The 13,518-nt window shown below is 37.6% G+C and overlaps 1 protein-coding gene across 8 annotated transcripts in view; it reads left to right on the forward strand.

Moving 5' to 3' along the window:
- The window catches only part of NAV3 (neuron navigator 3), a 619,023-nt gene that overhangs the window by 416,077 nt on the left and 189,428 nt on the right, over positions 1–13,518 (forward strand). For all 8 annotated transcript variants that reach the window (XM_013963653.2, XM_013963652.2, XM_005679745.3 and 5 more), the window contains exon 9: positions 9,204–9,319. In XM_013963653.2, coding sequence (XP_013819107.2) covers positions 9,204–9,319 — 116 coding nt within the window. The remainder of the gene's footprint in view (positions 1–9,203; positions 9,320–13,518) is intronic.

The following is a 13,518-nucleotide window of genomic DNA, read 5'->3' on the forward strand; positions in this document are numbered from 1 at the left end:
AAAGATGAGTTAGAATTTGTCAGGTAGAAGGAAGAATGTTATGGCGTCATCCAAACTTGACATTTTTACAATCAAAGCATGATGGAAAAAATAACAGGCAAATTGCTAAGTAACATGTAAATGCTAGTAACCAAAACTGCTAGAAACTAGAGATTAGAACCCATGATTACTTCATTGGGAAACTAGGAAGAAAATTTAGAATGAATCCATACTTCGTTTTTCTCTTTCAATCATTCCTTCCCAACATGTCTTATTTTCAGCTAGTCCTATTGTCTCTTTCTCTAAAACATCCCTTAGTTGTACATTTCTTTCTATTCCCACCCTACTTCCCTTGGGGCAAGTCATGGTACCACCAATTTTCACCTAGTTTCCAGTGAATCTTCTAGCATTTCCTGTTGGCTCTTTCCAGTAATATCCTTCACACAACAGGGACTCTAATCTTCTAAAAGAATAAATTTTATGTCGTTTAAATTCATATACCATCTGTTGGCTTTCCATTACATGTAGTAAAACCCAAGCTTCTTACCAAGCCCTACAAGTTCCTACACAATCTGGCCACCATCTCGCCTCTATCTAGCCCTTAAACCACAGTCCCTGCATCCCTCCATTCCTTCTGTTCTCAGCAGACTCACTTGTCCTGCTTTGGGGACTTTGTCATAGATATTCTCTCTGCATGTGAGGAGTTTCTCCTGGATCAGAGCAGCCTCCTTTTCATCAGAGCTCTACTTACATGGTGCTTATTAACACAGTCTATCTTCAGCTATCTAATCTGAAGGAACACTCACAATGCCTCCTGCCAGAACTGTATGCTATATTGTCCTCTTGTGTTTTGTTCATAGTTTATCACCATCCCCTGTTTTTTTTGTTGCTGGTTTACTTATTGACAAGAGTGAATTCAGCCACCTCCAACTATAACATAAACTCATTGAAAAACAAGAGTCTTGTCTATTTTTATTTGATAGCATAATTGCTCAAGACAAGCCTCCCGCAATAGGAACCAAATAAAAATTGAGTGAAACACCATCATCATGGCTTAGACTCGCCCACTACAGAGGAATAGAAACACTGCCAAAAATATACAATGGAATAAGAAAAAGTCAGAAGTCTTTTATTCCTATAAATGGTAAAGTTTAGTTGAAATATAAACAACTTTAAAATGTTTACAAAATGAAACCATATCTACTCTTTAGGACATTCATTCATGTATCTCCCCTCCCCCCCACTTCTGACTCCCTGATAAATAGCTTTACTTTATTAAGGTATCAGGGTCAGAGTGAAATGTCACACATCCCATATGTTATTTCTTTTCTTTCTATGGTCCACAGTGTAGTAGAAAAGAGACTGACTCAAATGTAACCACAGAATGAAGCAGGAAATGTTTAAAAAAAAAAAACAACACAGTAGTGAACCGGATTTGGCAACTCAGACTTCGAAAAATGGAAAATTACTGCTAGTTGTTGGAATCAGAAAGTAGCGCTTAAGCTGGGTTCTGAAAGAGAAGTGAGAGTTGGACATTTAGAGATGAGAGGGACAGAAAAGGAAATGTAAGACTAAAGGAGCCAAATATACAAGATCAACACTAGATATGTAGGTTGTTGGCAAGATCTGTATTCCTAGAAAACAAAGACTGATTGCAGCCTGATTGTAGTAGAAACTCTTGAATGTCAAAAACTTTAGACTCTGTATGAGTGTGTCGTCTAGCGCTTGAGAGCATGAGTGTGCGGCACAATCTGAAAATGTACTTTGTCTTCTTATGTAAGTAAATTGTTAGTGGAAGAGGTCAGGGAGGATATACCAGGGTCAGTGGCTGGATGAAGGAGACATTTACTGACTTTCAGAGTCAGCTTTGTTAAACTTGAGTTAGAGGTACTGATTATAGGAGGAAAAGAGAGATAAAGAGTAAGAACATACTTAAGAAGAAAAGCTTGCTTTTCCATATTCCTCTTCTTTCTTGGCGTCTACCCTCTATGTTACAGTCTTCAAACTTGTTTTCCTTGCCTGGAGTTCAAAAATTGTTACCTTAGCTCCTTGGGACCTTCAAAATTGCCTCCCCTCTTTCCATGAGTCATTTTTTTCTTCTATTTCTTTTACTTTCATTACTTCACAGCTATGCTTTTTGTGCTTATAAAGATACATGAATAGTAAAGTTAGTCAAGGAGGCATGAAAGACCTGTACATTTTCTCTAAACCTCAGTATTTTTAACAGCACCCAATAAAGTTCAAAATAGCCATTAACCAGATTCATAACTTATGAGTTTGAGGAGATCTATGTGCTTTTTGTTATTTTCTGACCATTTGTGATAAATGTCAAGAAAAGAGTGTTTTGGACATAGAGCAAACATCTAAAGGCAAAGAGAGAGAATCGGGCGGGGGAGGGGGGACATTTCACAAAGGAAAAAAAACTGAACTCAATCTTTAGATAAGGCAAAATATTGTTAAACTGAGAGAAAAATCAGTGTGCTTCTTAAACCCTTTGATTAACTATTAAATATAAGCAGAAACCTTCTACACAGCCTTGGTTTATAAAATCAGGTTAAGAAGGTCTGAATTTAGAGGTTTCCTTTTGTTTGATATAATGTGTCTTGAACAACAACATTAGGGGTTTTGGGGAAAGATTTAGGTTTTAACAAGATTTTGGAGATCTCAGATTTGCCTAGAAAGTGACACAGAAAATTGGCACCTGAATATACGATGTTCTGAAAGGCAAAGAATGCAAAACCTTAGTTTTAAAAATGCTTACTTATATGGTTTTAAGTTTAACTTGTTTGTTGAACCAGTATATTGAGCAGGAGGTTGTGAGTTTACAAAGGTTGATGTGAAGCATTTAACCATCTTGCAGATAAAACTTCTGTAAGCCCTGAAGCTATTATTATGGATTACGTACGCTGCACTTGTGGTTTTATGTGAACTGGGCATAATTGGTCATCAGCCCAAACTAAAGCTTATTGAAAGCTTGCCTTGCAAACTTGTCTCTGCTAAATTTGATATATATATCTGCCTAGGGTAGAGGGTAGCAGTTTAGCTTCCCTCACACAGGAGTATTTTAAGCAGGAAAACAGAGCTAATGCTAGAAGAGGGTCTGTTGTGTTGAAGATGGTCATGAGTTGGCATTTCTTCAGAGAGAAGCTTGGTAAACTGCCCTTTCTATATTTAGCTTATAAGCTTCAGTGCCAGATTGCCCAACCAAACCACTACTGTTTCTTTTTCTTATATTTCATCTTTTCTTGGAAAATATATATATATATATTTACTTCACAGCATGTAAGGTCTTATTTCCCCCACCAGGTATTGAATTGGAGCCCCTTTCATTTGGAGCATGAAGTCTCAAACCCTGGACTACCAGGGAAATCCTTGAAAGCAAGCATTTTATAGACTATTTCTTAGCGTGGGGTTGATGATAGTTTCTCATGATTAGACCCACAAATATACTTTTTGTCTAGAATGGCACAGAAATGATGCTGGATTTTTTTTCTGTTTCCTTCCTTTCAAGTATCAATAATACTAATATTTACCATTTTAGTGATGTTGAATTTGATCACTTGTTTGAGATATTGTTTGCTAGTTTTCTACTCTATAGTTATTTTGCCCCATTTCTATTTCACAGATATTTTTATGGGAAGATGTTTGGAGACTCTATAAAAATTCTATTCCTTGATCCACTTTCACCCATAGGATTTTAGCACGCATTGAGATTTCTTGAACTTAGTCATTTACTCCAATTGATGTCATGTGATTTCTAATTCCATCTGTATGCATGCCTTGCCATTCAACTTTTAGAAAATAATGTCCCTTCTTATTTTTCTCCTCTTTCCCCTCTTCCTTTTCCTTCTCCTATACTCTATCCCTCTCCTTCGCTTTAAATTTTATGGACTGATGGACTCCTCTTGTCTTCAACGGATTATAATCTATTGATAACGACTCTTTACTGTGATGTTTAAATTTTCTCAAGTCAGGCTACTGGGATCCACTTCACACTCATTTCCGCTCACTCCGTTATTCTTTCATAACTTTGTTTCCTTTTGGCTCAAGCTGATCTAGGCTCATCATGTACTGTCACTGCCTTAACTTGAGCTTTTACCTATGGTGCCTTGAGTTCTTTTGTGAAGAATAATATTTAGAAGCCTGATCTCACTGCCCCTATGTTTCCTAAATGGTGAAACAAATAGGTGCTTACATAACACACATACGCATTTGTCTCAATATCGGTGAGGTGTCTGTTAGAGAATTCATAATGCCTCCAATTCCAAATCAACATGCAAAGTTTTGTCTTGCTTTCTCCTTTCCATGCTTGTGCCTTCTTTTCTCACCTGAGAAGCCTGGCTCCCACTGTCCTCAGTATACCTTCTAATTTGCTCAGCACCCTCCCGCAACACCCAGATCTAACAAATGTCCCATCCATCCTGGCCTGCTCTTCATTCTGACAGATTGCTGGCCTTCACCCGGCTGTCACCCAACTGCCGCCCACCAATAAGGAAATAACGGCTTTTAGAAAGATACTTGATTTTTCTTTCTTTTCTATTGAATTTATAAAGCAGGAACTATAAGACCATTCATTAATGTTGCTGATTCAAACCAGTTTTGCTTGTGTCCACATTTGTAACTGGTATATCCATATAAAGATGAGTTCATATAGATAGATTTTTTTAATATAAACCAATGTGCAACACCTCTATTTGTGAAATTGAAAATCTGAACACTGATAGTACCTAGATGTATTGCTGAATTCCTTTAGATGGCATGGATAATAGCTTCCTTTTCTCAAAAGTAAAAAATTAAAGTAGTAAAGAGTAAAATTAAGGTTAGACCATTGAGTACTGTTACATTATTAACTCTTAGATAATAACTTAGTGGCTAAGCTATCTGGTATCTGGGGAGACACCATATACATTAACATGCTCAGTGTCCAGAGACACTTGCTGCTGCTGCTGCTGCTGCTAAGTCGCTTCAGTCGTGTCTGACTCTCTGCGACCCCATAGACAGCAGCCCATCAGGCTCCGCTGTCCCTGGGATTCTCCAGGCAAGAACACTGGAGTGGGTTGCCATTTCCTTCTCCAATGCATGAAAGTGAAAAGTGAAAGTGAAGTCGCTCAGTCATGTCTGACTCTTAGCGACCCCATGGACTGCAGCCCACCAGGCTCCTCGGTCCATGGGATTTTCCAGGCAAGAGTACTGGAGTGGGGTGCCAGTGCCTTCTCCGAGAGACACTTGGATGGAGTTAAATTGTAGAGTAGTGGTTCATAGAACAATATTTATAAGATGCCAGGTTTAAATACAGCTTAAGTATCTACCAGCTTGTTATACAGGGCAAACTGTTATGCCTCTATAACCCTTAATTTATCCACAGCGGCTACATTACCAGTGTCTCGGTCTGTTGTGTCTTCTCTAACAAGAATACTATAGACTAGGTGGCTGAAACAACTAACATTCATTTCTCATAGTTCTGGAGGCTGAGAAGTCTTGAGATCAGAGTGCCAGCAGATTCTGCATCTGGTGAGAGCATGGTTCCTGGTTTTTGATGACCGTCTTCTCATTCTGTCCTCACAGGGTAGCAGGGGTGAGAGGCCTCTCCAAGATCTCTTTTATAATGGCACTAATCCCAGCTCCATCCTCATGATCCTATCACCTCCCAAAGGCTCTGCCTCCTAGTATCATCACATTGGTTTCAACACATGAATTTTGGAAGCAACCAAACACTGAGAAAATAGTGACAGTATTGTGGAGTTTGATATGCCCTAGATAAAACACTAGGCATAGCACTTGGCACATAGTGAGTGCATTTAAATGGGGAAATAAATTTTATGGTAATCATTGGTGAAATCTACTTTTACCTACAAAGACTCTTAGTAACAGATGCTAGCACTAACATATTAATATTAGAACTCTAAATAAATTAAATGGTGTTTTTGCCATGCCCTATCTTACAGTTTCAGTAAGTACTTTTTATATGTTGACCTTGTAAATGCACAGTCAGATGGTCTGCACAAAGTAATGTCTTCTGAATAGTTTGAAGGAACCTCATGATACTCATTTCCTTTCCTTTTCCCAGTCAATCTGAGGAGAGTTCAATATCATTCTACATGGAAGCAGTGAATGATGCCACTGTGACTGTACCTTTTGATTAGAGAACACTATTGATTCTTAAGTCTTCATTAGTTATTTTATGAATCATCCCTGGAGCTTTTTATTTTACTGGAATGAAGCATGTGCAAAAATAGAGGACATCCTGAGAGAATTCAGAGTTTAAACTGAACTTCTTTGATCATTTATATAAAAGTTAAATCTTTTCCAGTTAGTGTTGATTGTCCCTCTAGAGACTAGAGTTAAAATCTGACTCCACTTTAACAAATAATGAGGTGCAAATCGTGGAGAAATGGATGGCTTGTAACATATGTAGAGCAGGAGGTCTGGAACCATATACATGTGAATACAAACCAAAGATGATTTCTTGGGGTCTTTTTATAGTTATTTGAAGTCTAACTTGTCTATGTTCCTTCCCTTTACCAATCTGTTGCTCTGTCATTGCTATGGTAGGCAACTCAGGGAATATAGAGATACATACACCAAAGAATGTGAGAATATGGCATAAATAAAATTATCTCTTGTGACCTAAATTAAAAACAACAAATGGGGAAAAAAAAAAGTTAAAGAGCAAATCAGCCAGAAATGTTCACTGTCACGTTAAAAAATAAAACAAAGGTTTCTAAGACCGAAGTATGAATATTTTTATCTAAGGGTGGGGACTTAGCCAATGGAATTAATACCAGGTTTCGTATACTGAGGAAGATAGCCATACACTGAGAAGTACTTTGTAAGTTGTATTTATTTGCAGCAAAGAAAAACTCTACTCTCGAAATACATTCTACATATTCTTTTGCTCTGTAGAGATTTTCCTAGAGAGAGACGCTCTGCATCTTTATAACTAAGGCTACAAGTATTCTGATTCCTGAGATAGCTCAGGTTTTGTTCTAGGAAGACCCAGTTGCCGTTGGGCATTGGACAGCCATCTTAGAGAACTGCTCTCCGTGACTCAGCATCTGAAAGGCCAGGCTGTGAATTCTGACCTGTGTGACTGTAGACTACCCTGGCTCCCAGCCAGTTCTAACCGCCCATTCCTCTCAGAGACTCCTTGGCAGGCAGCCAGTACACTCTCTTGGGGTCTCCTATTTCACTATATACTAGCAATTTAAACTTCTTCTGCAAGTAATAACAATCCTTAGAAAATGTCAAGAGGAGTATTTCCCCCCTCATTCATAGACACCAGGCTAAAGAATAGGCCAAGGAGGTGCAATGGCTCACAAGTAAAGAGCCCAAGTGGAGGAGTAGATGAAACTGAGCTTTGGAAGTGAGTGGGCATGGGCAATAGACAGGGCAACTAGGAGATCCTGGGGGACACAGAAGAAAGAAAGTGGCACAGAGAGCCAGATATACTCCCCACATTTTAACATTGGCCAGAGTCCCACAAGCCTCAAGAGAATGCTTTTCCAGACCTTTAGTAATTATAGTACTTGAGCTCACAGTTATTTTGTGAAGAACATATTTTTCTTTACTTTTGCACATAAGCAAATTGAGGTTCAGAGGAACTAAGTAACTTAGCAAGGTCACATGAGTTAATAACTGCTTAGAGAGCCAAGTTTCTAACCAGACCCAAAGCATGCATTGTGATCCCATGCTTCCTTCCATATATTTTACCCACCAAGGAGACTATTTTTATAATCACTACTGATAAGATTTACTCATTCATATATATGCTAGATGTGGGGCTAGGCATTGGGGTATAATGGTGAGCTCAAATACGGAGAATGGACTCTACTTTGGAGATGAACATTTATCAAATAATTGCACAAATGTCACATTGTGAGAGTATGACGTTCTGTCAAAAAAGGAGAAAAATAAGTATCTGTAATTTTGGACTTTGCCTGAAAATTAGGAACGTCTGCTAGAAATCACTGGAGGTCAAGGCACAGCTTTCTATGAACTCTTACATGCCTCTTTCTTTTATTATATCAATTCCTATATACATATACACAGCATTTAATTTTCCATGATTTATTAAGATCCTAATGAATTTTTCAGACTTTCTAGACATGTCCAATAAATTAAAAAGAAAATATTTTTATCATCATCAGTGACTACACTTTATTTTCTCTTAAACAAAACCAGGATTTAAAATAAAAGTAAGATATTAGGTAAAAATTTATTAAAGATATACTGAATTTTTCTTTCACATATAAATATTCTTTTTAGATTTTTTTTTAAGTAAGAAATAGTTAGTGATTACTTTCCACGGTCCAAACCCTGTAGGAATGGGACCCCAGATAAATGAGGTAACTATGAAGAACAAAGTCCAGTGTACAAGGCTGTGTTGTCTTGTCTCCTTCTTTCTCTTGTACTTCATAGTGCGGACTTTCTAAATATGTGGCATTCTTGACCAAATACATGTAGATTTTGAAACTGCATAAGGAGAGAGAGAGCCTCTTAAAACGTTTGTCTGCGCATAAAAGGAAGAAGCATTGCATGAAGACTGTACTGTCAAAACATGTGTGGTCCTTCTGCGGAGAGCCTTTTATTTAACTAGACCCAATCTTTACACATTAATCACACACAAATACATATCCGTGTACATATATAGACAAATATAAAACAATATAAAAAGGGGGTTTTCAGAATGAGAATTTCTTTTTGATTGACTTTTTTTCTGAAACGAAAACATCATAGTGACATTTATAGCCCATAGTAGACTCAGTATTTATTTTATATATACTTTGTATTTTCGGATAGATTTTATAGAATTTGCAGGGAAAGAATATTTGGGTTATTTTCAATGCTTTTATTATTCTCAGAACAACACAATTTAGCCAGGCTTTCTCTAAAACAGCTAAAAGAAAAAAGAACCTTTTGAAACCTTTTGTCGAAAACAATACATTGGTAATTACAAGCTTTCAAACTTAGAAAAGTCTAGGAAATCTGATTTAACATCTCATTACAACTTGGGTTGTATGTGAAAAATAAGGAAATCTGATTTAATATCTCACTACAACCACTGTATCTCAGTTTTATGTGAAAAAGAAATTTCTCAGACATAAAGAAATGCTCATTCACCTTAATAGAAAACTTTTAATACATTGATTTCTTGCTGTGTTAGAGAACTTTGATGAGTCACTGATGACAGCAATCTGCATTTCTGTCCTCTTGGTTCATTTCAGAGCTCATCCAGAAAATGAAGGGACCTCTTTACCATCTGCCGACTCCTGCACCAGCCCTACTAAGATGGATTTATCATACAATAAGACGGCTAAGCAGTGCCTAGAGGAGATATCTGGTAAGTGACCTGATTGATGCATAGGCCAAACTCAGAATTCTTGTAATCTCTCTACATAAGTCTTTTTTATTAAGTCATATTTGTGCTATACTGTTTTCCCTTAGGCGTATATGGACTATGTACATTTCATGCTTCAGAGATGTTTCGGTATTTGACTGTTTTGCTTAGAATGATCTCTTTGTTGTTCTGTAAAGAATTCTGTAAAGAAGGGTAGTGCTCTCAGAGGCTGAGATTTTAAGTAATTGTTGCCCTCAGTCAAGTTGAATACTCTCAGAGACAATCTGGAGAAACTTCTGTTGTTAATAAGGCAGTCCTTGGATGTATTTGCAGATTTTAAAAATATTAATGATCATGTGAGAATGTTAAATTTCATGGCCAATCCAACCCTACTTTATCTTCAATTCTGTATTATTTTGTATATTTCTGCAGAGTGGCTCTAAATGTGTATTCTGTGAAAAATCTAATTATGGAAATTTTTTTCATTTTATATAAATAATGTAAAAAAATGCCATATACAAATTCTAGACCCAATTTGTCAGATTCTCAGCATTAGTGCATTGTTTTTCCTAGGATCTGGATAAGCCTAGGCACATAGCAAAGGCTTTTGGAATAATTTTATTATATACAGGTCAATATTCACAAGGAGCGAAGTAGGCTCTTAACACAGTTAAATGCTCCTAAGGAGAAAAAGTCCCTGATTCTGAGAAATATCAAAGGCAGAAGGAGAAGGCAGAAATTAGAGGATGAGCTCACTGGACGGCATCACTGACGTGATGAACATGAACTTGGTCAAACTCCAGGAGATGGTGAGGTACAGGGAAGCTTGGCATGCTGCAGTCCATGGGGTCGCAAAGAGTTGGACATGACTGGGCGACTGAACAACAACAAGGGGGAAGAGGGTTGAAGAACATTTTATCTGTTTCCAAGTTTAAGAATGCACAGACATAGAGGTATATTTGTTAGTTCAATAAATCTCTGGCTCAGCCCTTATCTATTTCTAAGGAAAAAACTAATAGAATATTTAATTTTTTTAAAATTACTGCAGTACTCCAAGGACTCAAAATACTGCTCTGAAGCTCATGAGCCTAACCATGTCACAAATTTGGAAGTTAAGAAACGTCCTCATTCATCAGACTTTAAATGCTTTGGCAAGCATTAGCCGTTACTTCAGTATCCACCCGTGGATATTGACAACGATGACAGCGCAGCATCCCAAGGGTTCCTTTTGGAATTAACATCCATGGTATTATTAGGCTTTAGAGTTTTCATGTGGGAATTAAAATGGGTCAGTGCAGGGTAAGGGCTGAAATGGTAATGCCACGGCATAGGTGTGGGGATGTTGTGGGGGGAATTGCTTGAACAATTTGTAGATTTTTTTCAGTCACTAGGAGAAGGTGTTGGTTTCCCATAGTTCCAGATAACCCCACGGTGATTGATGATATATATCTGTATTGTGACTATATATTATTTAAACATAGTGTGGTATGGAGATGTATATGTTTTACACATTTCTTTATTCATGAATGCCTTCAAATAGTATCAGTAAGCCTACAAATTATAAGAACTCAAATCTGTAGGAGAAAATGCGTTTATTACACTTTGACTTCAGATTTTGATGTGAATTTTACAAAGAAACTTGTTTTTCTGAAATTAGTATATCACTTAGTATCTCTGAACATGTTTGATTCTTTCTTCAGTTTTTTTATTCTTTTGACCATTTGATCATTTTTTCATACTTCCAGCTAATATTTCTACAAAGTCAAATCACTATGTTGTATACCTTAAACTTATACAGTACTATCTGCCAATTCTATCTCAATAAAACTGGAATTTTTTTAAATTTTCCATTTAATGTTCTGGTTTTAATAAAATATTTGAAAGTGAAATATAAACTAGACTTTAACATTTTACAATAGCCCTATGGATTTACTAGAAGATATAATATTAGTTTTTACAATAATTATTGTTGTAGAATCATAGATTTGAATTGATAATGTAGATAGGAATATAATAAAAGAAAGAAAATGGCAAATAAGTGCCTAAATGAGGCTGATTTGATTTCATCATTCTTATGATTATGTGTTTAAAGTGAGTCTGTGGTTGCAATATTGAAAATTTCTGTCAATGCAAACTGGAGATTTCATGAAGGAAAGATATTTCCTTATATTCAGTAAGCTATCATTCAGTTCAGTTGAGTTGCTCAGTCATGTCCGACCCTTTGTGACCCCATGAATTGCAGCATGCCAGGCCTCCCTGTCCATCACCAACTCCCGGAGTTCACTCAAACTCACATCCATTGAGTCGGTGATACCATCCAGCCATCTCATCCTCTGTCGTCCCCTTCTCCTCCTGCCCCCAATCCCTCCCAGCATCAGAGTATTTTCCAATGAGTCAGCTCTTCGCATGAGGTGGCCAAAGTACTAGTTTCAGCTTTAGCATCATTCCTTCCAAAGAAATCCCAGGACTGATCTCCTTTAGAATGGATTGGTTGTATCTCCTTGCAGTCCAAGGGACTCTCAAGAGTCTTCTCCAACACCACAGTTCAAAAGCATCAATTCTTTGGTGCTCAGCTTTCTTCACAGTCCAACTCTCACATCCATATATGACTACTGGAAAAACCATAGCCTTGACTAGACGGACCTTTGTTTGCAAACTAATGTCTCTGCTTTTGAATATGCTATCTAGGTTGGTCATAACTTTCCTTCCAAGGAGTAAGCATCTTTTAATTTCATGGCTGCAATCACCATCTGCCGCGATTTGGGAGCCCCCAAAAATAAAGTCTGACACTGTTTCCACTGCTTCCCCATCTATTTGCCATGAAGTGATGGGACCAGATGCCATGATCTTCGTTTTCTGAATGTTGAGCTTTAAGCCAACTTTTTCCCTCTCCTCTTTCACTTTCATCAAGAGGCTTTTTAGTTCCTCTTCACTTTCCGCCATAAGGGTGGTGTCATCTGCATATCTGAGGTTATTGATATTTCTCCTGGCAATCTTAATTCCAGCTTGTGCTTCTTTCAGCCCAGAGTTTCTCATGATGTACTTTGCATATAAGTTAAATAAGCAGGGTGACGATATACAGCCTTGACATACTCCTTTCCCGATTTGGAACCAGTCTGTTGTTCCATGTCTGGTTCTAACTATTGCCTCCTGACCTGCTTATAGGTTTCTCAAGAGGCAGGTCAGGTGGTCTGGTATTCCCATCTCTTTCAGAATTTTCCACAGTTTATTGTGATCCACACAGTCAAAGGCTTTGGCATAGTCAATAAAGCAGAAATAGATGTTTTTCTGGAACTCTCTTGCTTTTTCCATGATCCAGCAGATGTTGGCAATTTGATCTCTGGTTCCGCTGCCTTTTGTAAAACCAGTTTGAACATCGGGAAGTTCACGGTTCATGTATTGCTGAAGCCTGGCTTGGAGAATTTTTAGCATTACTTTACTAGCGTGTGAGATAAGTGCAATTGTGCTATAGTTTGAGCGTTCTTTGGCATTGCCTTTCTTTGGGATTGAAATTAAAACTGACTTTTTCCAGTCCTGTGGCCACTGCTGAGTTTTCCAAATTTGCTGGCATATTGAGTGCAGCACTTTCACAGCATCATCTTTCAGGATTTGAAATAGCTCAATTGGAATTCCATCACCTCCACTAGCTTTGTTCGTAGTGATGCTTTCTAAGGCCCACTTGACTTCACATTCCAGGTTGTTTGGCTCTAGGTGAGTGGTCACACCATCGTTATTATCTTGGTTGTGATGATCTTTTTTGTACAGTTCTTCTGTGTATTCTTGCCACCTCTTCTTAATATCTTCTGCTTCTGTTAGGTCCATACCATTTCTGTCCTTTATCAAGCCCGTCTTTGCATGAAATGTTCCCTTGGTATCTCTAATTTTCTTGAAGAGATCTCTAGTCTTTCCCATTCTGTTGTTTTCCTCTATTTCTTTGCATTGATCACTGAGGAAGGCTTTCTTATCTCTTCTTGCTATTCTTTGAAACTCTGCATTCAGATGCTTATATCTCCTTTTCTTCTTTGCTTTTCACTTCTCTTCTTTTCACAGCTATTTGTAAGGTCTCCCCAGACAGCCTTTTGCTTCTTTGCATTTCTTTTCCATGGGAATGATCTTGCTCCCTGTCTCCTGTACAATGTCACGAACCTCCATCCATAGTCCATCAGGCATTCTATCTATCAGATGTTCCCTTAACATCTATT

This window comes from Capra hircus, chromosome 5, assembly GCF_001704415.2.
Source record: "Capra hircus breed San Clemente chromosome 5, ASM170441v1, whole genome shotgun sequence".
Classification (NCBI taxonomy): domain Eukaryota; kingdom Metazoa; phylum Chordata; class Mammalia; order Artiodactyla; family Bovidae; genus Capra; species Capra hircus.